Genomic DNA, 21,719 nt, shown 5'->3' with positions numbered 1-21,719 from the left:
ACTCCATGGCACAGAAAAGGCTAGTAACCCTTGCTCTAAGAGCATTAGACATTTGCTAAATAACTAAATAAAACTGCTAAACACAATATGTAAGAAGTTTAAGAATTCATGTAGTTTAATATGTGGTTTTTCTAAGTACATAAAAGCATACCTCTGGCATCATAGAATGATTATAAGAAATAGACACAATTTAAGAGACTATTAACACAATTGTACATAAGGTTGTACATAACTAACACTTTGAAAACATAACTCACAGAAACTTAAAATACTTATAACGGCTCACATGCTGGAGTTCGAAAAGTAAAGACCAGCAAGTGTTTAAAACTACTTTGCTTTAAATGTTATTATTCATAACATAATTACCTTACTTATATAATATGGTGCTTTTCACAGCTGCAAAACTAATTTTAGAAAACGTGAGTTAGCTTTTTGATTCAATAACAAAGTCATGATGTGCCAGATGCTGGCCTACGGTTCCACAGGTACTAGTTTTTCATATGTAGTTCACAACAGGCAGGACAGCAAAACAGATAGTGAAAAGGACTTGGAATTAGGAAGACCTGGCTTTGAAACTTGTCTCAGGCACCTACTGTGTGACTTTAGGCAAGTCATGAAACTCCTCATCTGCAAAATGGGTAGAATAATAGCATCTACCTACCAGAGTTGCTGTTCAATCATTTTTCTGTCGTGTTTGATTCCTTTTGACCCCATTTGGGACTTTCTTGGCAAAGATACTGGAATGGTTTGCCATTTCCTTCTCTAGCTCATTTTACAGATGAGGAAACTGAAGAAAACAAGGTGAAAAGACTTGCCCAGGGTCATTAGCTAGTAAGTGTCTGAGGCCAAATTTGAACTCAGGAAGAGAAGTCTTTCTGACTCTAGGTCCAGCTCATGAACCACTGTGCCGCATAGTGAAGCTTAAATCAGATATGATATGTGAACCATTTTGCAGATCTTACAAGGTTATATAAATGTGAGCTATTATTATTACTCATATGAAGTTCAGGAGACAAATGATCATTTTTAAAAGTCTGGGCTACCAACCATTTTCTGTTTTAAAACCACAATTTTCCCTATATAATGACACAGATGGGTCTCATTAGGTATAGCACACAGAAGCAGAAATATCTAAGGTGAAAATTTCCATGGTCCTAATGAAACAAACAATCTATCACAGCTATTCCTGCTTCAAAGGTAGGCCCAACTGGGTTATTTTTTTGGGGGGGGGGTAAGACAATTTGGGGAAATCCTGATTTTCAAGTGCCTGTCTTGACAGTGCAGCTTCAGCTGAAGAAAGAAATCAGAGTTAACCTATCACTTTTAGAAATACATATTTTATCATCAAGTAGCAGCCTCCTAGATCAGGTGTTTAAAATCAATGACACCAACTGAGATGAAAGGTTGCAAGCAAGGAGTATCTGAAATCAGACTGGGGATAGTTTTGTACTGTAGCATGTACATGCATGCATACACATATATAAATATGTTCATATTTATATATGCACACACACACATCCTTCACCTTCAGAACGGTGAATCTACAACTGACTAGCCCCTCAGGCACTGTGATTAGGTGCTTTGGCTTGGGTTATACCCATGCTATTTTAAGTGGCATCCAGATCTTGTGGTGGCATGAGGGATGACAAGATGAAAGATAAAGGAAAACTTGAAGTCCAGGATCTCATTGACCTCTAGCATCCTGTACTGATATCCAATGCTGCTTGGGAAAGTCTTTGTTCCTTTCGATCTTGGTCCATTAAACAACCTGCCTTCTATCTGAGGGCTTCATTACATTTCACAAACTTGCATTTTTGACATACTACCCTTCATCTTTTATGATGTTGTACCAATCTTAAATGACAAAAAGAAGGTCCAAATAAAGGAAACTTTTTGAGTTTGGGGCCACAGATTTCATTATTTAGGGGGAAAAAAGATTCCAGTTTTAAATTTGTTTCGATATATTCATACTACTGTTTTTATTTAAAAAACACTTTCTAAGTTTAACAGTGAGAATTTTTAGAATAAATTTTTAACTACAAAAATTTATTTTAGTCAAATTCATCTGACCAGACAATATGTGGAGACAGCCTGAGTTAAGAATGACTCAGTTATTTTAAAATCCTAATAATCAATGAAGTTTTCCACTGTAGAGCCGGGAGTAGGGGGGTGGAGGAAACACATATACTGGAGGAGATTTGAACTTGAACGATTTTGCGGTTTGTGAGTTGCAATTTATATTTGAATTAAAAAAAAAACAAACTATAGTTGCTAACTAAAAACAGCTTTAGTTTTCTTTTTTTTAAATTGGAAGAAGAAAGGACTCAAAAGCATTTTTCAGTCATTCTAAGATTCCTTTAGAGCAAGGCTTTCTTAACCTAGAGTCTATGTACTTTTCTTTTATATTTTGATAATTATATTTAATATAATTGGTTACTTTGATAATTTCTTGCATTTTATTTTATGAATTTAAAAACATTATGTGAGGAGTCCATGGGTGTCACCAAACTGCCATGACACACCCAAAATGAAGAAACTTTTCTTAGAGCAACATTTAATGTTAATACACCAAAAAAAAAATTATTCTGTATACTGTTAGTTGGAAGTCTATATTAACTGGTAATGGGAACAAAGGTGATGCAGGCAGTATGGCCTCTGTTTTTATCCAGAAGCAAATGACAAGAAACAGCCATACAGCCTGCCATGCTCTCCACATGCTGGTATTATGGTGACAGAAGACATTCATGGGAAGGCTTTGATGCACTGCATGCTGCTTATAGGCCTTATGAATCATAAAAAAAAAAGTTTATGTTCACTTGACACTTACTAGCTGTGTGATCCTGGGCAAGTCACTTCACCCTGACTGCCTCCCCAAAAAAGAAAAAAAAAGTTGATGTTCAGTATAGTTCTAATGTTATGTTCTATTGCATTCTAATTTGGGGGAAAATCAGTATATACATATTATTAACCAAATGAGATATTTGCAAAGCATGTAGAACAGTGGGTAGCACATACTAAGTGTTTGATAAATGCTTGTGGCCCTCCTTTCCCATGCCCCCATTAACTTCAAAGTTTGCATACCCCTTCCTTGATTATGCTGGATAAGAGTTTTGGGGTTTTTTTGGTTGCTTTTTTCACTAGGCAATGGGGTTAAGTGACTTGCCCAGGGTCACACAACTAGTAAATGTTATGTGTCTGAGGCTGGATTTGAGCTCAGGTTCAAATTCAATTTGACTCCAGGGTCAGTGCTCTATCCACTACACCATTTAGCTGCATATGCTGGATAGCAGTTGAAAAAATGTTGGGGAGAAGTTTTAACTTTATTACCATTATCATAAATATGCATCACTGAAGAAACTTTGCTCAATTAATAATGCATTACAACTGTAATGTGGTACACTTTGATAGAGGCAGCTAGGCCTTAAATCAGGAAGGCCTGAGTTCAAATCTGAACTCAGACACTTACTACTTTGTGACCCCTGGGCAAGTCAAAACCTCTGTTTGCCTTAATCTAACACTGGCAAAGAAAACGGCAAACCAATCCAGTATCTCTACCAAGAAAACTTCATGGACATTATGGTCCACAGGGTCACGAAGAATCACACACAACTGAACAACAACAACACACTTTAATACCAATTGAATGCTTCAAGCACCCAACATACCTTCCCTACCTATTAGGTGCAAAAACACTTTCCACTGGAAAAATGTAGTTTAAGAATTTATGAGAATCCGTAAGAAGTCACTGGTTGGTTTTTTTGTTTTCGAGACATTGGCTCTAGCCAATGATCAAATACTTGTAAGGAAAGTGATTGTATGTATATTCCCAAGAAGAATAAAAATGTGATCTGCTTATTTTTTAAGAAGTTAAAAAGTCTTCTTTGAACTTACACAGGCAGCTAGGTGGTACGTGGATAAAGCACAGGTATTAAGAAGACCAGAGTTTAAATTCTGTTTCTGACAGTAGCTGTGCAACCCTGGGTAAGCTACTTAACTTGTGTCTGCCTTAGTTTGTTCATCTGCAAAATGGGGATAATAATAGTACCTACCTCCCAGGGTTGTTGTGAGGATAAAATGAGATAGTATTTGTAAAGTACTTTGTAAACCTTTAAGTGTTAGGTACTATTATTGTTATAAAATTACTTTAAATAATAATAATGATACAATTATTAATAGTAATAATAAGACTATTATTATAAAAAATTGATGTATAAACAATGAATATGACGTTAGTGGGGGGAAAAAGTAACAATGACAAAAACAACTGAACACTGGGTGGTAGTAATAACCAAGCTTGTCTTTGAAGAAGAAATGAGAAAATACACCTCCTTGCTCTAAAGCAGTGAATGTCTGCAAGTGTGGAACATTCTACTTACGGTTGGACTTTGTTAATGTATTGGTTAGTTTTGATGAACTGTTTTCCCCTCATTTTGATTTTTCTTTTTTTTTTAATTCTGTATTATAAGAAGGGGCTTGCAGGTACGGGGAAGTGGAGGCAGAGATTCAGAAGTGAAGGTGACATAAAAACAAGACATCAGAAATTACAAAAGACCAAATTCTCATTTTCTAGCTAAGAATTGTGGATTTGGAATCTGAGGGCTAGAGTTCCTGTCCCAGTTCTCCTCATTAACACCTGCATGCCCTTGAGTAAGTCACTTCCCCAGTCTGAGATTACTTTCCTGTAAAATGAGGAGATTAGGTTTCATTATTGAAAAACTCCCTTCCTGCTTGAAAACCTAAAAACATGAGAATGTGGAAACAATATTTAAATCATTCTGGATTTTCCCAAAGTAGAAAAATGTAAAATATTAGGATGATCCTTTCTTAATGCTTTTGCTAACCAAAAATAGCAGATGATTAATTTTATGATGTCTCACAGTTGAAAAACGGAAAACAAATCTGTTAATGACCAAATCAGTGTACATGAAATTTCAAAACCAAAGCAATTAAATACTGCCAATGTCCTCTCTTCCATGATAACATCGCTTAATGGGAAAAGAAGGCTTCAGCTTTCTTGACTTAGAAAATAATAATCACTTACTGTGGCTTAATGACCAACATTGAAAGCTATCTTAATGTCTTTCATTTATGTTGATGGAAGCCAAAGGGTTGTATGTTTGTTTGTTTGTTTTCCTGAAGAGTCAGGGAACTGCCTACATATTAAGACTAGCCTTATTTAGGGTCATTTGAAGATACAATGAAAATGCAATCCACATACCTGACTCTAAGGCATTCTCTTTTCTCAAGAATATTGATGTATACAATTTACTATCTTCATTCTTCCTTTCAAACAAAGGAGAAAGAGCCATAAGTCTCCTTGAATACTGCCTCCTCCCTCTGGCGTATTCTCCCCTTAATCAACATGTACAGGGCATGGTAGCGTCACACTATGGGCTTTCAGAACACACCAGCTGTGATGACAGAGAAACAGCCACATGTGCATGTAAAGGGTACCTTGGGCATCTCTACATTGGCCTTTAGAAAATAGGAACTGACAATCACTGCAGGGTTTTAAGAAAAATTCTCCAGTATCCAGCAACATGAAAAAGTGATCACAAGGGCACATACCTCAAAGTAAGAAGGAGAATATTTGGACTAGGGATTATTAGAGTTTTGTTTTAAGTCTAAACAAGTAATTTTATCAGTGTGGGGAACCTCCACTGTAGAAATCCCTTCTAGCTGGGTAGTGCAAGTGAACAGAGTGATAGACCTGGAGTCAGGAAAGATCTGATATTCAAATCCAACCTTAGACACTAGCTGTGTGACCCTGGGAAAGTCACTTAATTGCCATCTGCCTCAGTTTCCTCAATTGCAAAATGGGGATAATAATAGCACTTACCTCTGCAGGGTTTTGTGAGGATCAAATGAGATATTTGTAGATAGCACAACAGCTGGCTATGAAAATGTTAGTTATTATTATTGCTATGATTACTTCATCTTCTGTGAAGATCTACAACTCCTTTGTGACTTGTCTTCTTAGAGATTTGCTCGGGGCAGAGAGGTTAAGAGACTAAAAATCTACAGTCTCAAAGCTAATGACAGTCAGGGGTTGCACCTGAATACCTAGTCCAGTCCTCTATCTTCTACATCTCACTGCTTTCATTTCACTATTGATATGGAGAGTAAAAAATATGTGAGCAGATTTGTTACTTTTTTCTTTAAAAATCTAATTTTTAGAACTTTGAAAAAATCTGACCTGATTAAATATTGATTCTAATTTCTTTTCAGGTTTGCAGCTTATGAGAGTGTTTTATTTTGTATAAGTGACATTTATACCTAAAACATACATGTATGAGAGAGCCAGAAAATGATACAAGCAATCTCCATGTATGAGGCAGACAGGGAAGCTTTTGAGGTCTTCTAAATACTAAATCTTCCATTTGAGCACCTGTGCTACATTATCAGAAGAGAATCAACAGTTTAATCTTTATAGCAGCAGGCTGCAGGGAGAGAATAAAGGGAAAGGAAAGAAGCCTGTAAATAATCAATACAGAAAAAACCATGATTAGCATGCTAATTACTCCCTTGCTGAGCTGAACTGAATCAGACAGTGTTCAGGGGAACAGCAGCAGCACATACAGGTGTTTCTTGTGTCAGGGACATCAGCATCTATACTCACTCTAAACTGGTTCTCCTTTCTTGACATAAATAAGATTTTAATGGATCGCATGGTTATTTACCTCCAAATTTTGTTGTTGTTAGAAGCTTATATGGAAGAAGCAAGTTGCAACTGTTTTCATTTCTTTTTTCCTCAAGTTCCTCAAGTTAGAAGCATATAGGAATATAGCTCCTCCCTTCCAGAACGGATCTGGAAAATGTTGCAAATGACCACTAAAACAAAAGTCCTCCCTACCCTGTCCATCCTCCTTTCCCCTCCTTCCCCCAAACAAGAAGAGATCCGTTATACCTATGAAGACGACATATCCCGGGGAGCATGGTCTCATCTGCATACACAATCATTGACCAGCATTGAACAGCAGCAAATCATTACTAATCCTTGAACCATTTGAGGAAGGGTCATTAAAATCAGCTCAGGAGGGCAGTGGAGCTTAGTGGATAGAGAACCAGTCTGATGTCAGCATGGCCTGCCAAAAAGACTCATGTCTGAAATCTGTTGACTGACCCTGGACAATTCACTGAACTTCTCAATATCCCCAGGTGTGTCTCTAAGATGGTAAGTTCCAGAATTTTTGTATATCTGTAGTGGCAGAAGGGAGTATCCTAGAGTTCTCTGCACCAATAAATCTAGGTCTGAAGACAAAAAAGAAAAGGACTCAGTATAGAAGGCAGAAAGCCCCTCTCTCAAGACCTCCTCTGTAGCTATCTCAGCACCTAACACAGGGCACTGTAAAGAGTTGGCACTTAACTGCTGAACTGATATCTATCTGTTGAATGAATAAAAGAATGAATGAACAATCATCCTGATTATGCTGCCACACTGCTTTACCCACCTGTTGCAGATCTTAAAACCCTACATTTAAGTAGTAGTTCCAGATCCATCCCTTGTTTGTTTTCTTGGTGTTTGACATAAGCTTTGGTCTTAATTGTGCTTGTGAAGTTGGTCTCTGTTCCTGCTGATGCCCTTCGGGACCTTCACAAGATAAGGCTAGGGTGTGTGCCACGATAAAACTTCCGCTGATACTCTCTGCCTGGGTTGGGCCTTTGAATGTTAACCTCAACTTTTTTACCCAAACTCCAAAATTTTCTGGTATCCTTGATGTTTTTACTTCTTATATATGTTTGCTAACATTCCTGAGTAGAAGGAGTTTTGAAAAAGGAGTCAGGAAGATGTGAGTTCAAATCCTACCTCAGATACATTCTAGGTGTGACACTGGGAAATTCATTTAACAGCTCGGGGCCTCAGTTTCCTCATCTGTAAAATGAGGATAGAAACAGCATGTATTTCACAAGGGTTTTTTTTTTTGTGGGTAGCAAATGCAACGACAGAGCTATGATTTTTGCTAACCTTAAAGCAACTTATAAATGTAAACCACCATTATTGTCATTATAACCATTATTATCGTTATCATTATTTTGTTTCTAGGAGAGATGACTTTCTGTTTTTAGTATGTTCTAATAATTACTCTTAGAACAACTCCTGGTTGGAGCCTCCTGGCCTGTTGTCAGTGCCTACTGGTCTGGCATTAACCAATTAAATGCCACTTGGCCCACAAAACCCCTGTATGGCAGGTAGTAAAAGCATACTAAACAAGTCGACATGTACTAAAATGCTGGAAACAAAAATGATAAAGGCTATAACAGTAGGATATCAAGGATATCCTCACTATGCATATGTTTGGGAAATTAACTACTTTAAGTCCATTGCAGAGTGTGGATTTTTTATGTCATAATTATAATTAGTATTTCAAATTTTTATTGAAACTAAAAACCTTTTAAAATCAGAGTTGCCAATGGTAAGCAAACCATAAAATCAATAAAAAAGAAAAAAAATATGGTACTCTTCTTGTCTGATCTCAGAAATTAAGCAGGGTTGGGCCTGGTTAGTAGCTGGATGGGAGACCACCTGGGAATATCAGGTAGTGTTGTTGTTGTTGTTTAGTTGTTCAGTCCTGTCCGGCTCTTTGGATGCCATTTGGAGTTCTCCTGGCAAAGATATTGAAGTGGCTTGCCATTTCCTTCTCCAGCTCATTGTACAGTGTCTGAGACCAGATTTGAACTCAGGTCCTCCTGACTCCATGGCTGCCACTCTATCCACTGGGCCAACTAACTACCCCATCACATGTTGTAGATCAAATGTTGTAAAACATCAAATGTTTAAAAATAAAATTAAAAAATACAAAATACATCATAACTATAAGCACATTCTTTGTTTTCAATTTTCCTTTATCACTCTATTAAAAGTACATATATTTAAGTTTTTTTTAAAAAGAATAGCCTATTCTCATTTTAAAATATTTTACCTATCTTTAAAAAAAGATCATGATAAGCAAATTAAAGCAATTAATTATAGACACTACATCCAAATGAATTCAATATGAGTATTATTTAATAAACACCTACTATGTGCCAGGCACTATGATAGGCAATAGGGATATAACACCAAAAAAAAGAAAGTCTTTTCCCTTAAGGTGTTTTACTTTCTACACAAAAAAGCCCATAGTCCATGATCAGTACAACATAGTGGAAAGGGCACCAATTTTAGTCACAGGACCTAAGTTCAAATTCTACCTCTGACACTTACCTATGTAACTTTGGGTAAGTCACAATTTCCCTGAGCCCCAATGTCTTCATCCATAAAATGAGCAAGTGGCTAAGATTGTTGTTGAGGTCCCTTTTACTTCTTGGTCTCTGGCCCTATTTAACCTTTGATCTTATGATAATGCACTAATACTATATATCAATGCACAAAGTAACCAGAATCAATACATTTTCACTACCTACCTCAAAGGGTCTTTGTGGGAAAAGTGGTATGTAAATGTAAATTGTAATTATCAAATCAGTGTGATAATTGCAGCAGGCATGTTTCCAACAACAAATATTTCTAGAGAACCTACTTATAATAATGATTCACATATAAGCAGTCCTTTTTATAGAAGGCCTATACACTGTTTTGATTACAATTCCTATTTTACTTATCAGGAAACTCAGGTCCAAAGGGTTTAAGTGGGTTGCCTATGATCATACAATCAGTATCAGCAGTGGGATTTGAACCCTGGCTCTCCTGACTCGAGGTTCAGTACTCTGCCCTTCATACCACACTGATTCTAGACTATCATAGATATGAGAATTAATATATATATATGTGGATAATTTTGGTTTTTTTTTAAGTTTCAATTTTTATTAGTATTTTTGGCTCAACACATGCTGTGTGAGTTTGATATAATGTTAAGCACATTGGACCTCAACTTACAGTTTAATCCCTATTTTGCCACCTTAATTAGCCATATGACTTTAGGAGTTACAATCTCTCTGAATCTCAGTTTCTGTACCTGTCAAATACTTTGACCTCCTCCCTTATAGGGTTGTTGTAAGGAAAATGCTTTATAAACTCCATAAATATGAGCTCTAGTCACAGAAATGGAGCAGTTTTGCCTTTGGCTCTTTTCCCTGCAAGATAATCAGAGCACTAAAACATCTGATTTATATATCAAAAATATAACATGCTTGATATATGTCCTTTTCCCTACACTGAGTATGGAAGAGTTATTTACAGTTTTCCTTGCTTGTTAAGCACTCAATCTTGATTTGGTCTTCTTCTAGGTACACCACAAATTTTGTCACACCAGGGTCTGTGTTGGGACATACAATATACCAAAAAGAGAATAATTCTTTAAAGACATCCAGAAATATACAATGGGGTGTTATAAATCTGCATTTTATCTTAAGATGACTATTAATATTCTGCTTGGACAGGATTCAAAACAAGTATGAAGATACAAATGTAGCTGAAATAAAAGTCTTTTAAACTTGCTTTGGAACTTCCAAATCTGGAATAAACAACAATGATGTGGCAGGAGAGGTTGGCATCTGGCTGTCAAGGAGCTATCAATGAATCAATACTAGGCTTCTATAATATCACTGAAATTTTGGCATTTGGCTGACAAAAGTAGTAGAGCAGCAGAGAAAGACCCAACATTCTGTTGCCATCACCTAGTTACACCTTGATCTACAAGGACTCATCCAGGAACAAATGAAATGTGACTCCTACATCTAGTTTATCCCACGATTCCCATTTCCATTTTGTAACTCTCACCATATCACAGACACTAGGGAGTACAAATATAAATAAGACATGATCCCTGTCCTCAAGGAACTTTCAATCTAGTCATGAGGATGACAGGTACATATCACAATTCAAGGATGAAAAATGCGTGTGGGTGGTATAAAAAATTCTAAGGAGGGAGCTATTTCTGGTCAGGGAGATCAGAGAAAGTTTTATGCAGAAAGTAAATTTCAACAAATAGAGATGGTAAAGAGTATATTTCAGGCAAAGAGGATGTCACAAGCAAAGGCCTAGAGGTAGGAAAGGAAGGGAAGAAGTTTTGGCATGATAAATAGTCTGATTTCACTGCAAAACATAATATGCAAAAAGAAGTAATGGGAGATAAAACTGGAAAAATAGGTGGTGTCAGATTATAAAGGTTTTTGAATGCCAATCAATCATTAAACATTTAACAAGTACTTTCTATGTCTCAGGTACTATGCTTTGTACTGGGAATACAAAGACAAAATGAAACAGTGTCTGATTTCAAGAAGCTAACACTCTAATACAAGAAAATATAAATATAAAGAAGTGTATATATATATGGTGAAGAATACATACAAGGTAATCTTGACAGACTAGAAGTGACAATGTATGATTTGAGCTGTCCTTTTTTTTACCACTACTATTCTTGTTTGTTTGTTTGTTTGTTTGTTTTTGTTGTTGTTGTTGACAAGTTTTTGTCCAATATTCTTGTTCCCTTCAAGCTGGGGACTATTTTAGAAGAGGGGAAAAAAACTTCTTGAAAGGGGAGAAAATGAAAGACAAGGGCAAAACATGAGATAAAATAAATGGGGAATGAGGAAGGCAGCAATAAGGAAGCCAGAAGTTCCAATCCTTTTTGATATCTATCAATTTATTGACACAGTTGAATTGAAAGGCGTCCTAGAAGGTTTTCCAATATTTGCTTTTTTCTAAACCAGATCATTTTAAAACTTGGACTCCTGGATTTACTAGGTATCAGAGGAGAACAATTTTTTTTAAGAACACCCATCTTCCAGACTGACCCCACTCATGTGGTCTTGTTTATCATAAGAAGGGAATCCCAAGGCTCTCCAGAGTTCAATACCCATCTTTCTATCTGGATGTGCATAACTAATATCCAAATGAAGACTCTTATTCTGCTGGGTTCTTCTTAGGCTGGTTTTCTAATTTTTGGTTCTGGTTCTAGCTAAATATACTGCTTTCTAATCCTCCTTCCCACACACTGGACGCCTTATACCAGGAGTACCATGTTATTTCATCATGTAGAGGCTATTTCCCTTAATTAGGTGCCTAAAATGTGCCTTGGAATATTTAAGTCTTTTTTCGTGCCAGCTGAAGGGTCTACTTTCCTCTAACTTTGTTGGTTACCTCCCTCAGTCACTGCGTATTGATCTTTTTACCATTTCATATGGTAAGTGCTTCACCTCTTTAATAATCATTTTTTATATCTTTGTTGTAGGATTCTAGGTCTATTTTGTCTTCTTTGAGTATGGTAACCAAAACTGTGTAGCATAATCAAAGTCAATGCAGCATGATTTGGTACTAAGGTGATGCTGATATTGATTGATTTTCTCATGGCAGACAAGGAGTTCAAAGCCATTGGTGAAGTAGGTTAGGAGGGTCATATAAATGGGTGTTAATGGACTTATTCTTCTGATAAATGAACTACTGATTACAAGAAAATTGTTCCCTTTGGAAAGGGATGAACTACCATGATTTCAGTGTTCTAATTAGTGGATGAGCTCATTCAATATACTTAAATAAGCTGGGATAAGGTAAGTACCTATGAACATTGCACAATATTGAATGGCCTGGCTCAGATCTAGGGTATTTAGTTACTGTATGTTAGTTTGCCTTGTTTCCATATTTAATCAATAAGAAGAAAAAACAACTTTATGCTTGTTCTGTAAGTATTCATTCATATAGTTATAGTGACATAGACACACAAAAAGTTCTTAATAGATAATGGTACAGGAATTGAAAGAAAACTTTTTTTTTTAACCAGGTCTGTAAATTCAACCATGTAATGAGCTCCCAGTGAGGAAATTCACTTTAAGGATGCAGGATCAGCTCTTGTTTCGCAAGTTATGGTTTTAGAGATTGGCCTAGGAAATCAAGGGGCTGTGATTCATGAAGAGAAGTTTCATTGAATGAAGGGTAAATATGCCTTAAAGGTGGTGCTTGATCCCAGGTTCTCCTTACTCAGAGGCCAGCCCTTTATCATAGCCTCTTCATCATAGCTGCCTCGAGCTATTATGTGGCTACCACAATTAATGCAATTCAGAACACTTTGGGAGTGTTTTAGTTCTGTTTGTGATAATTAAAGTGTAATATGTAGAGGTCCACAATTATTGCCAAGGTTTGGAAAACAGGAGTAGTACCATTGAGATAAGGTTAAAGAAACAGGAATAATTTAGGCTAGAGAAATTACTGAGATTATTTAATAATATTCTTCAAGCATATGAATTGGTATTAAACAAAGCATAGTAAGTAACCAATGGTTTTTATCTGAAAGTTTGATGTATTCTTTTACTGAGTATGAAAAATGGTATTTTCAGGTCTCCCTTAAGGCAGAGGATAGGTTGGATTCTTCCTATTCTCTCATATTATTGTAGTTCATTATTATTATATTATCATTATTCCAAGCTGTATATAATCTCAACATAGAAAATTATTTAAAGCATATAGACTAGGATCTTATACTCAAAACTAGTTAACAGGCAATAAAACTATAATGTAAACCAGGGCATTACTTAATATGTAAAATTCTATATACATATATGAAATGCGCTGAACACCAAAGAAACATAAGTGTTATGTCAATAAATACCATGTCCCTCAAAGATTATACCTGGTTTCCTAAAAGTAAATATGAAAATTCATGTACAAGGAAAACTCAGAAGAGGCTCAAACTATATAATAAGAAGTGCTCTAGTGTACCCAAATACATTCTAACTCCAAGAGTATCATTTATTATAACTTTCTTAAGGAGTACAGGTGCTCTCTACACATTTAAGACACTAATATAGTTCTCCTGGTAAAGTTTTAAATTGGAGTGTGGGTGAAGGGGAAGGATTTACTATTCAATTGAAGTCATTTGGGTATGGAAAAGCAAGGGAATAGATGGCAGTTGATATGGAATCCATTTAAATAAAAAAAAATTATTTGAATAGGGCTATGAACCGCATGCTTTAGTTGTATTACTGTATAGTAGAATGCCAGTAATTTCCATACCATTTGGCCATTAAAGCACAGAGGACAATGTAGATATTTAAATAACCAAACAATAGATTCTTTCATAGAAATGCAGCAAAGGGTTCATCTGGGTTAGCTAAGATTCCTTTAGCTTGATAATACAAGTTTAGTCAAAGTTTATTGCTTATGATCAATAAAGCTCCTCAAAAATCAGTCAATTTAGTTTTAACCCATGCCAGATAATTGTGTTAAAAACTAGCTAAGAAAATGAATAGATGAAGAATTTAAAAAAAAAATCTAAAATGAAGGGTATGCTGCTAGAACATTCAGTGTTATTACATATAAAATGTTTAGGTCATAAAACTGTGGTTCATGATTGCTATTAGTCTGCAGCGTTTTGCTAAGTATATGAATAACTCTTATAGATACACAGTCAGTATTAATACAAATTTTTAAATAGAAGATTGTTCTACTTTTATAAATTTATAACATTATACATCTACATTTATCTACATTTACAACAAGGTAAAACTTAGTCCTCTTAGTGAAAACCTCATTCTGGGAAATGAACTTATTTCCACAACTCCATCTGTAACCAGAAAAACTAGAAATATTTTCTATAAATGTTTTCAAAAGAAAACCTTTCCCCTCTAACAATGATTAACTTTGGTTACACAAACAAATTATACAACCTCTAAAGCTGTCTTGACCACAGAGATTCCTTTAATAATCTGCATATTATTACACAGTTGATCACCTCCTTACAGGGAGGCTTACTGAAACAATGGATTTACTCAATGTTAGCCTAGATGGGTTAATTTACCTCCCAAAGCACCACTCTTCAAACCAAAGTGTACCACACTTAACCACTGAGTCTAGTCCATGTATGTTAATAGTCCTTGAAATCATCTAACACTGAGAACAGCAATTAATTTTCAGGACAAAAAAGGATAAAATTGTAGTCTTGACTATTCTTCTTTTAGAGGAGAAAACAAATTACCCAGAACCATAGGCAACTTAGCTGGAGGCTCTCATTTATTCTGTATTTATATGCAGGGAATAATGTGTAACAACCTTTGAAACACTTCTGCCTCCTGTGTGAGGGCAGATCTCTCCTTAGTTTCCTCTACTTTCAAGTTGAGAAGAACTACAGCTCACAGAGTCTCGTGGTCAGTCAATACCTTGCCAGAGGTTCTTATATATGTGTTTCCTCAGTATGCACGTGTTAGAAATATCTTTTCACCTATTGCAACAGATTCTATACATACTACCTATGTATAAAACTTCCTCACAAGTCACTAGGATCTCCAGTCTAAGAAGACCAAACCACAGGGATACCCAATAATGCAACTGGGTTTATGGCCAGGTGCATGCTTCTGATTATTTAGTTTTATGAGGTTCACACTGTCATGCAGAATACTTGGTTCCCAACCAAAAGACATTTTCTAATAAAAAGTAAATTACTTTTATAAATGTTATTGTTTCCAGAGAAGTGAGGGCTTAAAAAAAAGAGCCCAACAATTTTCCCATTCCATAGTTCCTATTCAATAGTCCATTTCCCCCATTCTATAGTCCATTTTTCCTACTCTACAATCCATTTCCATTTCACATATAAATGAAAATTACTGACTCTTTGTTTTTCTTCCTCATGGTATCTATCCACACACTTCAGGTTATGGTTCTTAATGAGAATGAAAATTTATGTAATTTATTACATTTGACACCCCAACTATAAGAAATGAAATATTGAAGGAATGTATAGAATTCATACCAATTAAATACCTGAATCATTTTTAAAAGTTAAAATTACAATAAAATTTAAAATGATTTGCAATAAATATCTAGGTTTGATTTGAAACAATCCATAGAGAGTAATCCTTCTATTAACTGGTAAGTAGTATTCCTATCATAAAGTCCATTATGAGTGTGGTATTTGGGAAAAGTTCTGCCTCTGGAGTAAGAAGACCTAGATTCTAATGCCAACTCTGATACTTACTAGCTATGTGACCTTAAGGAAGTAATTTCATCTTCCTAGACTTCTGCTTCCTCATCTTTAATAAGAGGAAGTTGGGCTAGATGGCCTCTGACCACCCTTTCAGCTCGAAATCTATAATCCTATAATCAGAAATTTAATTACTTAATAGCAGGAATAATATGGGAGGCATATTATTTCAGGATGTAGATTTCTCCCATATTTCACCTCAACAAGGCAATGTCTCTTCTTTGGAAAAAAGCAGGCTTTGGACCTCTTGGATTTTAAGAAGGAAGTAAAATTTTTCCTTACTCTCTTTGGATGGGGCTTGACCCAATAGCACAGAGGTGATATAAGGCCTTTGCCCTAGTGGTATTTTCTCCCTCCACTCCCTGCTGACCAAACAAGATGACCTTCCCTCCTCTTTCCTTCCCTCCTCCCTCCCCTTGCTCCCAAGTGTAGCCTTCCCCTTAGATATGCCCTGACCCTGGTCACAACTTGTGAATCCTATATGACAGAGTCACTCTCTCTGCTTCCTCAGTTTCTGCCCCTATGGATCCAGTGCTGAGGAGGCTGGACCATCAAGTAACCTTTATACACAGGACAACGTTTTTCCAGATGATCCTTGTTCCCCAATGAAAACCCAGACAAACTCAACAAAAAGGGAGAGAAGGTATTTCTTCATTTCAGAAAACAATTCTTTTCTTTAAAAAAAAAACAAACAGAAAAACAAAAACAAAAACAACTCGCTAGTAGATTTAATTAGTAACCTCACAGTACAATTAAACAAGAATGGCTGGTTTTTTTTGTTTGTTTTTTACAAAATAATCACTTATGTAGAATTTCTCAAGAACACATCTGTTGTAAAGTGAGGGATAATTGTTGACAGTATTTGACACTTCTCTACTCTGGGGGAAGTATCACATTAACCAACTACTGCAACATGTAGACCTTACTTTATAATAGGTTCAATTTTTGCAGAGTTGCTTTAATATGGAAAATAATTCCATTTGAGATGTGTTTGGGGTTAAGTCTTTTTAATGATTAGTGCCATAAAAATATGTTCTTCCTTGTAAACATGCAAACAAAATATATTGTATCTAAAGATAAGCAGCTCCCTGAAATACATAAATAGCACAAAGTTCTAAGCACACAGAATTAAACACTGTATTTTGCATACCTTTGCAGCTACTGATGAATTAGGCTTCTCTAGCAGGTCCCAGAGTTTCTTCCTTTTTTCAGGACAGCAGGTATTATCAAACTCTTCTCCCTCTCTCTCTCTCATAGTCTCTGCCTCTCGTCTCAACTCTTCATTCATTTGTTCTTTCTTTTGATGGTATCTTGCTTGGCAACAAGACTCTAAGTATATTTCATCAATCCCCCAGTAATCAAGCTCTTGGCCAAAAGAGAGGGCACACATTTCTTCCATCATGTGGAGTTTCCCTGTCCTGTAGAAATTTAAAATGGACGTAAAAGCTCCTGGATGCCGATCAAAGAAATATTCGTTCTCATTCAAATTGTAGTCATCGCACACTTCCAGAAGAGTTTCATGAGTATTACAGTCTCGGAGCTTCCCTAATCGTGTTCTTGGAAGTCTATCCAAGGTCCTCCACAGCACTTCATGGTTTAGGCCACCTACATTTATTTTAACTCTCCGGGAACAATTTTTACTTCTGATGATCTCCACAGGTTCTGGAGGAAGGGAAAGAGTAGACCTTGAAGTCTTTCGATTTAGGCCAGGGGGAGCCTTCTCTGCCATTTTGAACTCGATGAGCCTGAAGAGCCAATATCCTTCAATGAATGAGTAGTAGGATTATCAATTGAAGTAATAATCCATCTCAAAGTGTATTTCTATTGGCATAACTGTAAGAAACCAATAACAAACATTTATTGTCTATGTCTCAAGCAATAATAATCACAATATTTTTATAGAATGCTCTAAGCTTAAGTACCTTCCTCAAAATAACCATAAGGATAGGTAGAGCAAGTATTTTTATCCCTATTTTGCAAATGAGAAAATTGAGGGTCATAGAGATTAAATGTCTTGGCCAAGGTTATACAAGGCAGTAAATTGCAGAGCTGGGATTCAATTCCAATATGGTTTCCATTGTGCCATACTTTCCTTTATGTAGCTAGTAAATATCAGCTATGGGTTGTGAACACATATCCCCTAACTCCAAGTCAAATATTCTTTCTATTATCCCTTATTTTATACACTGTTAAAGAAGATATAATGCAGAATTACTACTTGGACCATGGTAAGCAAATACTCATTTTATGGCCTGTTGTATACTGTATCCAGTATTGGATGACACCAAACACAGTGACCAAAAGGCCATGCTGACTTCTATATTAACTCTACATTTATGCTAAATAGTATTATTTTCTCCTTTAGTGCTCTTACTGCATAATCTGACAAAACAATCTAATGAATCCATTTCAATAAATCAGACAATTTATGGAATACCTATTATGTGTGAGGTAGTACAAAGGATGTGGAGAAGAATAAGACATGGTCCTTGTCCACTTGGAGCTTACAGTCTAGCAGGCAAGATAATACATGCTCAAAAATGACTATAATATTGGGGCAGCTAGGTGGTGCAGTGGATAGAGCACCGGCCCTGAAGTCAGGAGGACCTGAGTTCAAATCCGACCTCAGACCAAACACTTGACACTGACTAGCTGTGTGACCCTAGGCAAGTCACTTAACCCCAATTGCCTAAAAAAAATGATTATAATACAAAATATACTTCCAAAATGCAATAATAGAGACACCAAGTGCCATGTAAGTTCAGAGAGAGACAACTTACATCTAATTACTTTTAAAGATCAAGTCTCCTCCAAAGAAGGCTTTGTTTACATACTTCAATTTAATTCAATTCACTAAACATATATTAAACATCTAATTGGTTCAAGGCATTATCATAGATTCTGGGAATAAAAAGGCAAAAAAAATCTCTAGTCAAGAAGCTTACTATTCAACTGGGGGATGCAGCATGAATACAGGTAATGAAGATATGAGGTAGAGAATGATGGAGGGGTGGCAAAAAAGCTCAAAACACTTTAAGAAAGTCTGAGAATGGGAGATCTTGATTACTAGGAAGAATCATTAAAAGCTTCAAGAAAGAAGTGGCACCTGAGTTGAGTCCTGAAGGGAAATCAGAATTTCAAAAGGAAATGAAAGGGATAGATTGCATACTGGGCAATGCACAAGGATATGGAGATGGCAGTAAATGATACACAAAAGAAAGTAATGTGCAGGAAAGTTGGAAATACAGTTTGCAGACAGATAATGGAGGATTTTAAAATGCCAGTCTTCAGTGGTTGATATTTTATCCTGGAAAAAAGTCACAAATATTTGTGGGGGCGGGGACAGGAAGGAAGCGAACCTGTTGGAACTATACCTTAGGATGATTATTTTGGCAGTTCTGTGAACTGTGCTGAAATGGACTAGGGAAGGAAGAGACTTGGATCAGATGAAAGGAGACCAGAATAATAATTGATTGAGTAAAGACTATTGTGAGAGACGTTATAGAGAGAGAATTGATGTGACTTGGCAGGATTGGGTGTGGAGGAGTGAGGGGAAGTGAAGGGTCAAGGATGACATGAAGATGATCAACCTGCATGACTATGAAGATGGTAATACCTCCCAAAGAGGATGATGGAACCCTCAACATAAACAGAGAAACCTTTTAAAATATATAGAAAATGGAAAGATAGAGTTAGAAGGACTGCTCTTCCAAACAGAGAATATCCTGAACAAGAACATAGCGGTGAAAAATATATTACAGGTACAGCAAATAGTTAAATTTCGTTAGAACGAAGGGTACATGAAAGTGTGCAAGAAATAAGACAAAAATATTGTTTGAGGCTAAATATTTTAGGAACTTGAATACCAAGTGAATGTGTTTAGGCTTTACACAGTGATTAATGAGAAGCCAATGAACGTCTCTGAGCAAGGTGATGATGTGACAATATGATGGATTCTACATACAGCTTAAAAGTTTTATCTTCCAGAAATATTTTTCTCCAAGTACTTATCCTTTATGATGTTTTTTCTTGGATATGTGTTACTATGACCTGCAGCATCTTCTTAGTTTGGTCTTTCCCTACAATCTCTTAGCAGTGAGCCCTGATGTTTCAAACATTTTCCCTAGTGCATCTTCTTTTCGTTAAAACTCTATGCCTTCTCAAAGCCTGCAGCATAAGCCACTCTATAAAGAGAAGTTTCAACTTTTAGATGTAAGAAAGTTCTTATAATTAGAGCCTTCCTTTGAGGTATATACCAATTCCAGCAGGAGTCAGGCTTCCCTGCCCCTGTAGTGCAGCATCCCTTCTAATGGATAGGTTTCTTTACCAATCTTGAGACCATATCTTCTCAAATAGAAAATAATTCAAGCTTAAGAGATTTAGACTTGGCAAATTCAATGGATTTGATATACTCAACAAATATCTTTTGAATATGAATTTTATTGTGTTTAATATGTATGAGTTCAAGATTAGGCACACTTTGCTTTTAACATACTTAAAACAATATAATCCAGGTATATAAAAGCAATAAAATAAAATGAGTACTCATTTTACAGAAAGATACTTTATTTTACAAAATGATTCAGTATAGTTGTTTTACAGCAGTTTCTACTAGGGCAAATAATTAAATTGCTAAAAAATTTTGAGATAATTCAGTTGCTGAAAAATATATTTACATAAAGCTTTACAGGAACACAGATACTCTGTGTTGTGTAGGACATCCATTTGGATTAAATCAACAAAAGGGCTTGCTAATAGTCACCATTTCCAATGTCCATTTCCACCTCCCACCACCATCTCATCAACTTGGAAGTAGTGGAATAACACTAAGAAATGGAGGTTAAAGTCGACTGAATATGTAGCATGTTGAATTCCTTGTTATATTTTTTCTCTCAGCTTTATCTCTCTGATTGGAGTTTAGGGCAGGGGTCACTGTGTCTTAAAGTTTTCTGCCTTCCCCACAGTGTCAGGTAGAGTGTCTTGTAAATATTAGGCACTCACTAGATATGTTTTGATGATGCTGATGAATCTATCTATGAGTGTTGTTGTGAACTCAGTTACCAATACTATAAAGTACACCTTTATAGAACAGAAACATCTGAAGAACAGCACTACCAGCAAATCATATTACAATCTTATGCTTCCGTGGCCATCTACTTTATATGGATAGATATGCTATATTGCATTAGATCATTCTGTGATCCATGTGGGCATTTAGAACAGCCATAGTGAATGGTCAGCCGGGCTGTCAACCATTTCACTGACTCCAAGTAAGCATGGACCATATTTATTGTTTTTGAATACCACATTTTCCACTTAATTTTTCTTGTAAGTACAAGACCATGACTTATGTTGCTCAGACTGACTCCAGTGTATTATAGGAAGTTCCCAGGAAGGACTGAAAGCAAAAATTAAAGCAGTGAAAATAGCTTATATGTAAACTATGGCTGATTATAACTTACTTTACTAAAAGTCATGTTATTAAAGGCAGATGTGATAATATTTCCATCATCAGGGCATTAACTATTTTGAACAGTTAAAATGTCATAGATTAAACTGATCTTCATTTCTGATATTAGAGCAAAGATTGAAATCAACTCAAAATTGTGGGTCATTCAAAGGGTGATGGAGAGCACATGCTGGATGTAAATTGGCTACAGCATATTACTAATGAAGAACTATTGACAAGAAGTGTAAAAATATTTATCAATGAGATGGGTGACTGGAAAGGGAAGTGAGTTGGTCAGTCACCAAGAATTATTAAGTACCTACTATGTGCAAGGCACTGTGCCTATGTGTAGAGAATGAAGGAAA

At 36.0% G+C, this 21,719-nt stretch overlaps 1 protein-coding gene across 1 annotated transcript in view; it reads right to left on the bottom strand.

Moving 5' to 3' along the window:
• LOC114054184 (potassium voltage-gated channel subfamily B member 2) overlaps window positions 1-17,650 on the bottom strand; it is a 440,542-nt gene extending 422,892 nt beyond the window's left edge. Inside the window, exon 1 of the mRNA XM_027877348.1 lies at window positions 17,056-17,650. Coding sequence (XP_027733149.1) covers window positions 17,056-17,634 — 579 coding nt within the window. The 5' untranslated portion in view covers window positions 17,635-17,650. The remainder of the gene's footprint in view (window positions 1-17,055) is intronic.
• Window positions 17,651-21,719: the final 4,069 nt, after the last annotated feature.

Source organism: Vombatus ursinus, unplaced genomic scaffold (assembly GCF_900497805.2).
Source record: "Vombatus ursinus unplaced genomic scaffold, bare-nosed wombat genome assembly UNPS02014812.1, whole genome shotgun sequence".
In the NCBI taxonomy this organism is placed as follows: Eukaryota; Metazoa; Chordata; class Mammalia; order Diprotodontia; family Vombatidae; genus Vombatus; species Vombatus ursinus.
Note: the sequence above shows the minus strand (reverse complement) of the source record. Positions and strands in the feature narration are given on the sequence as shown.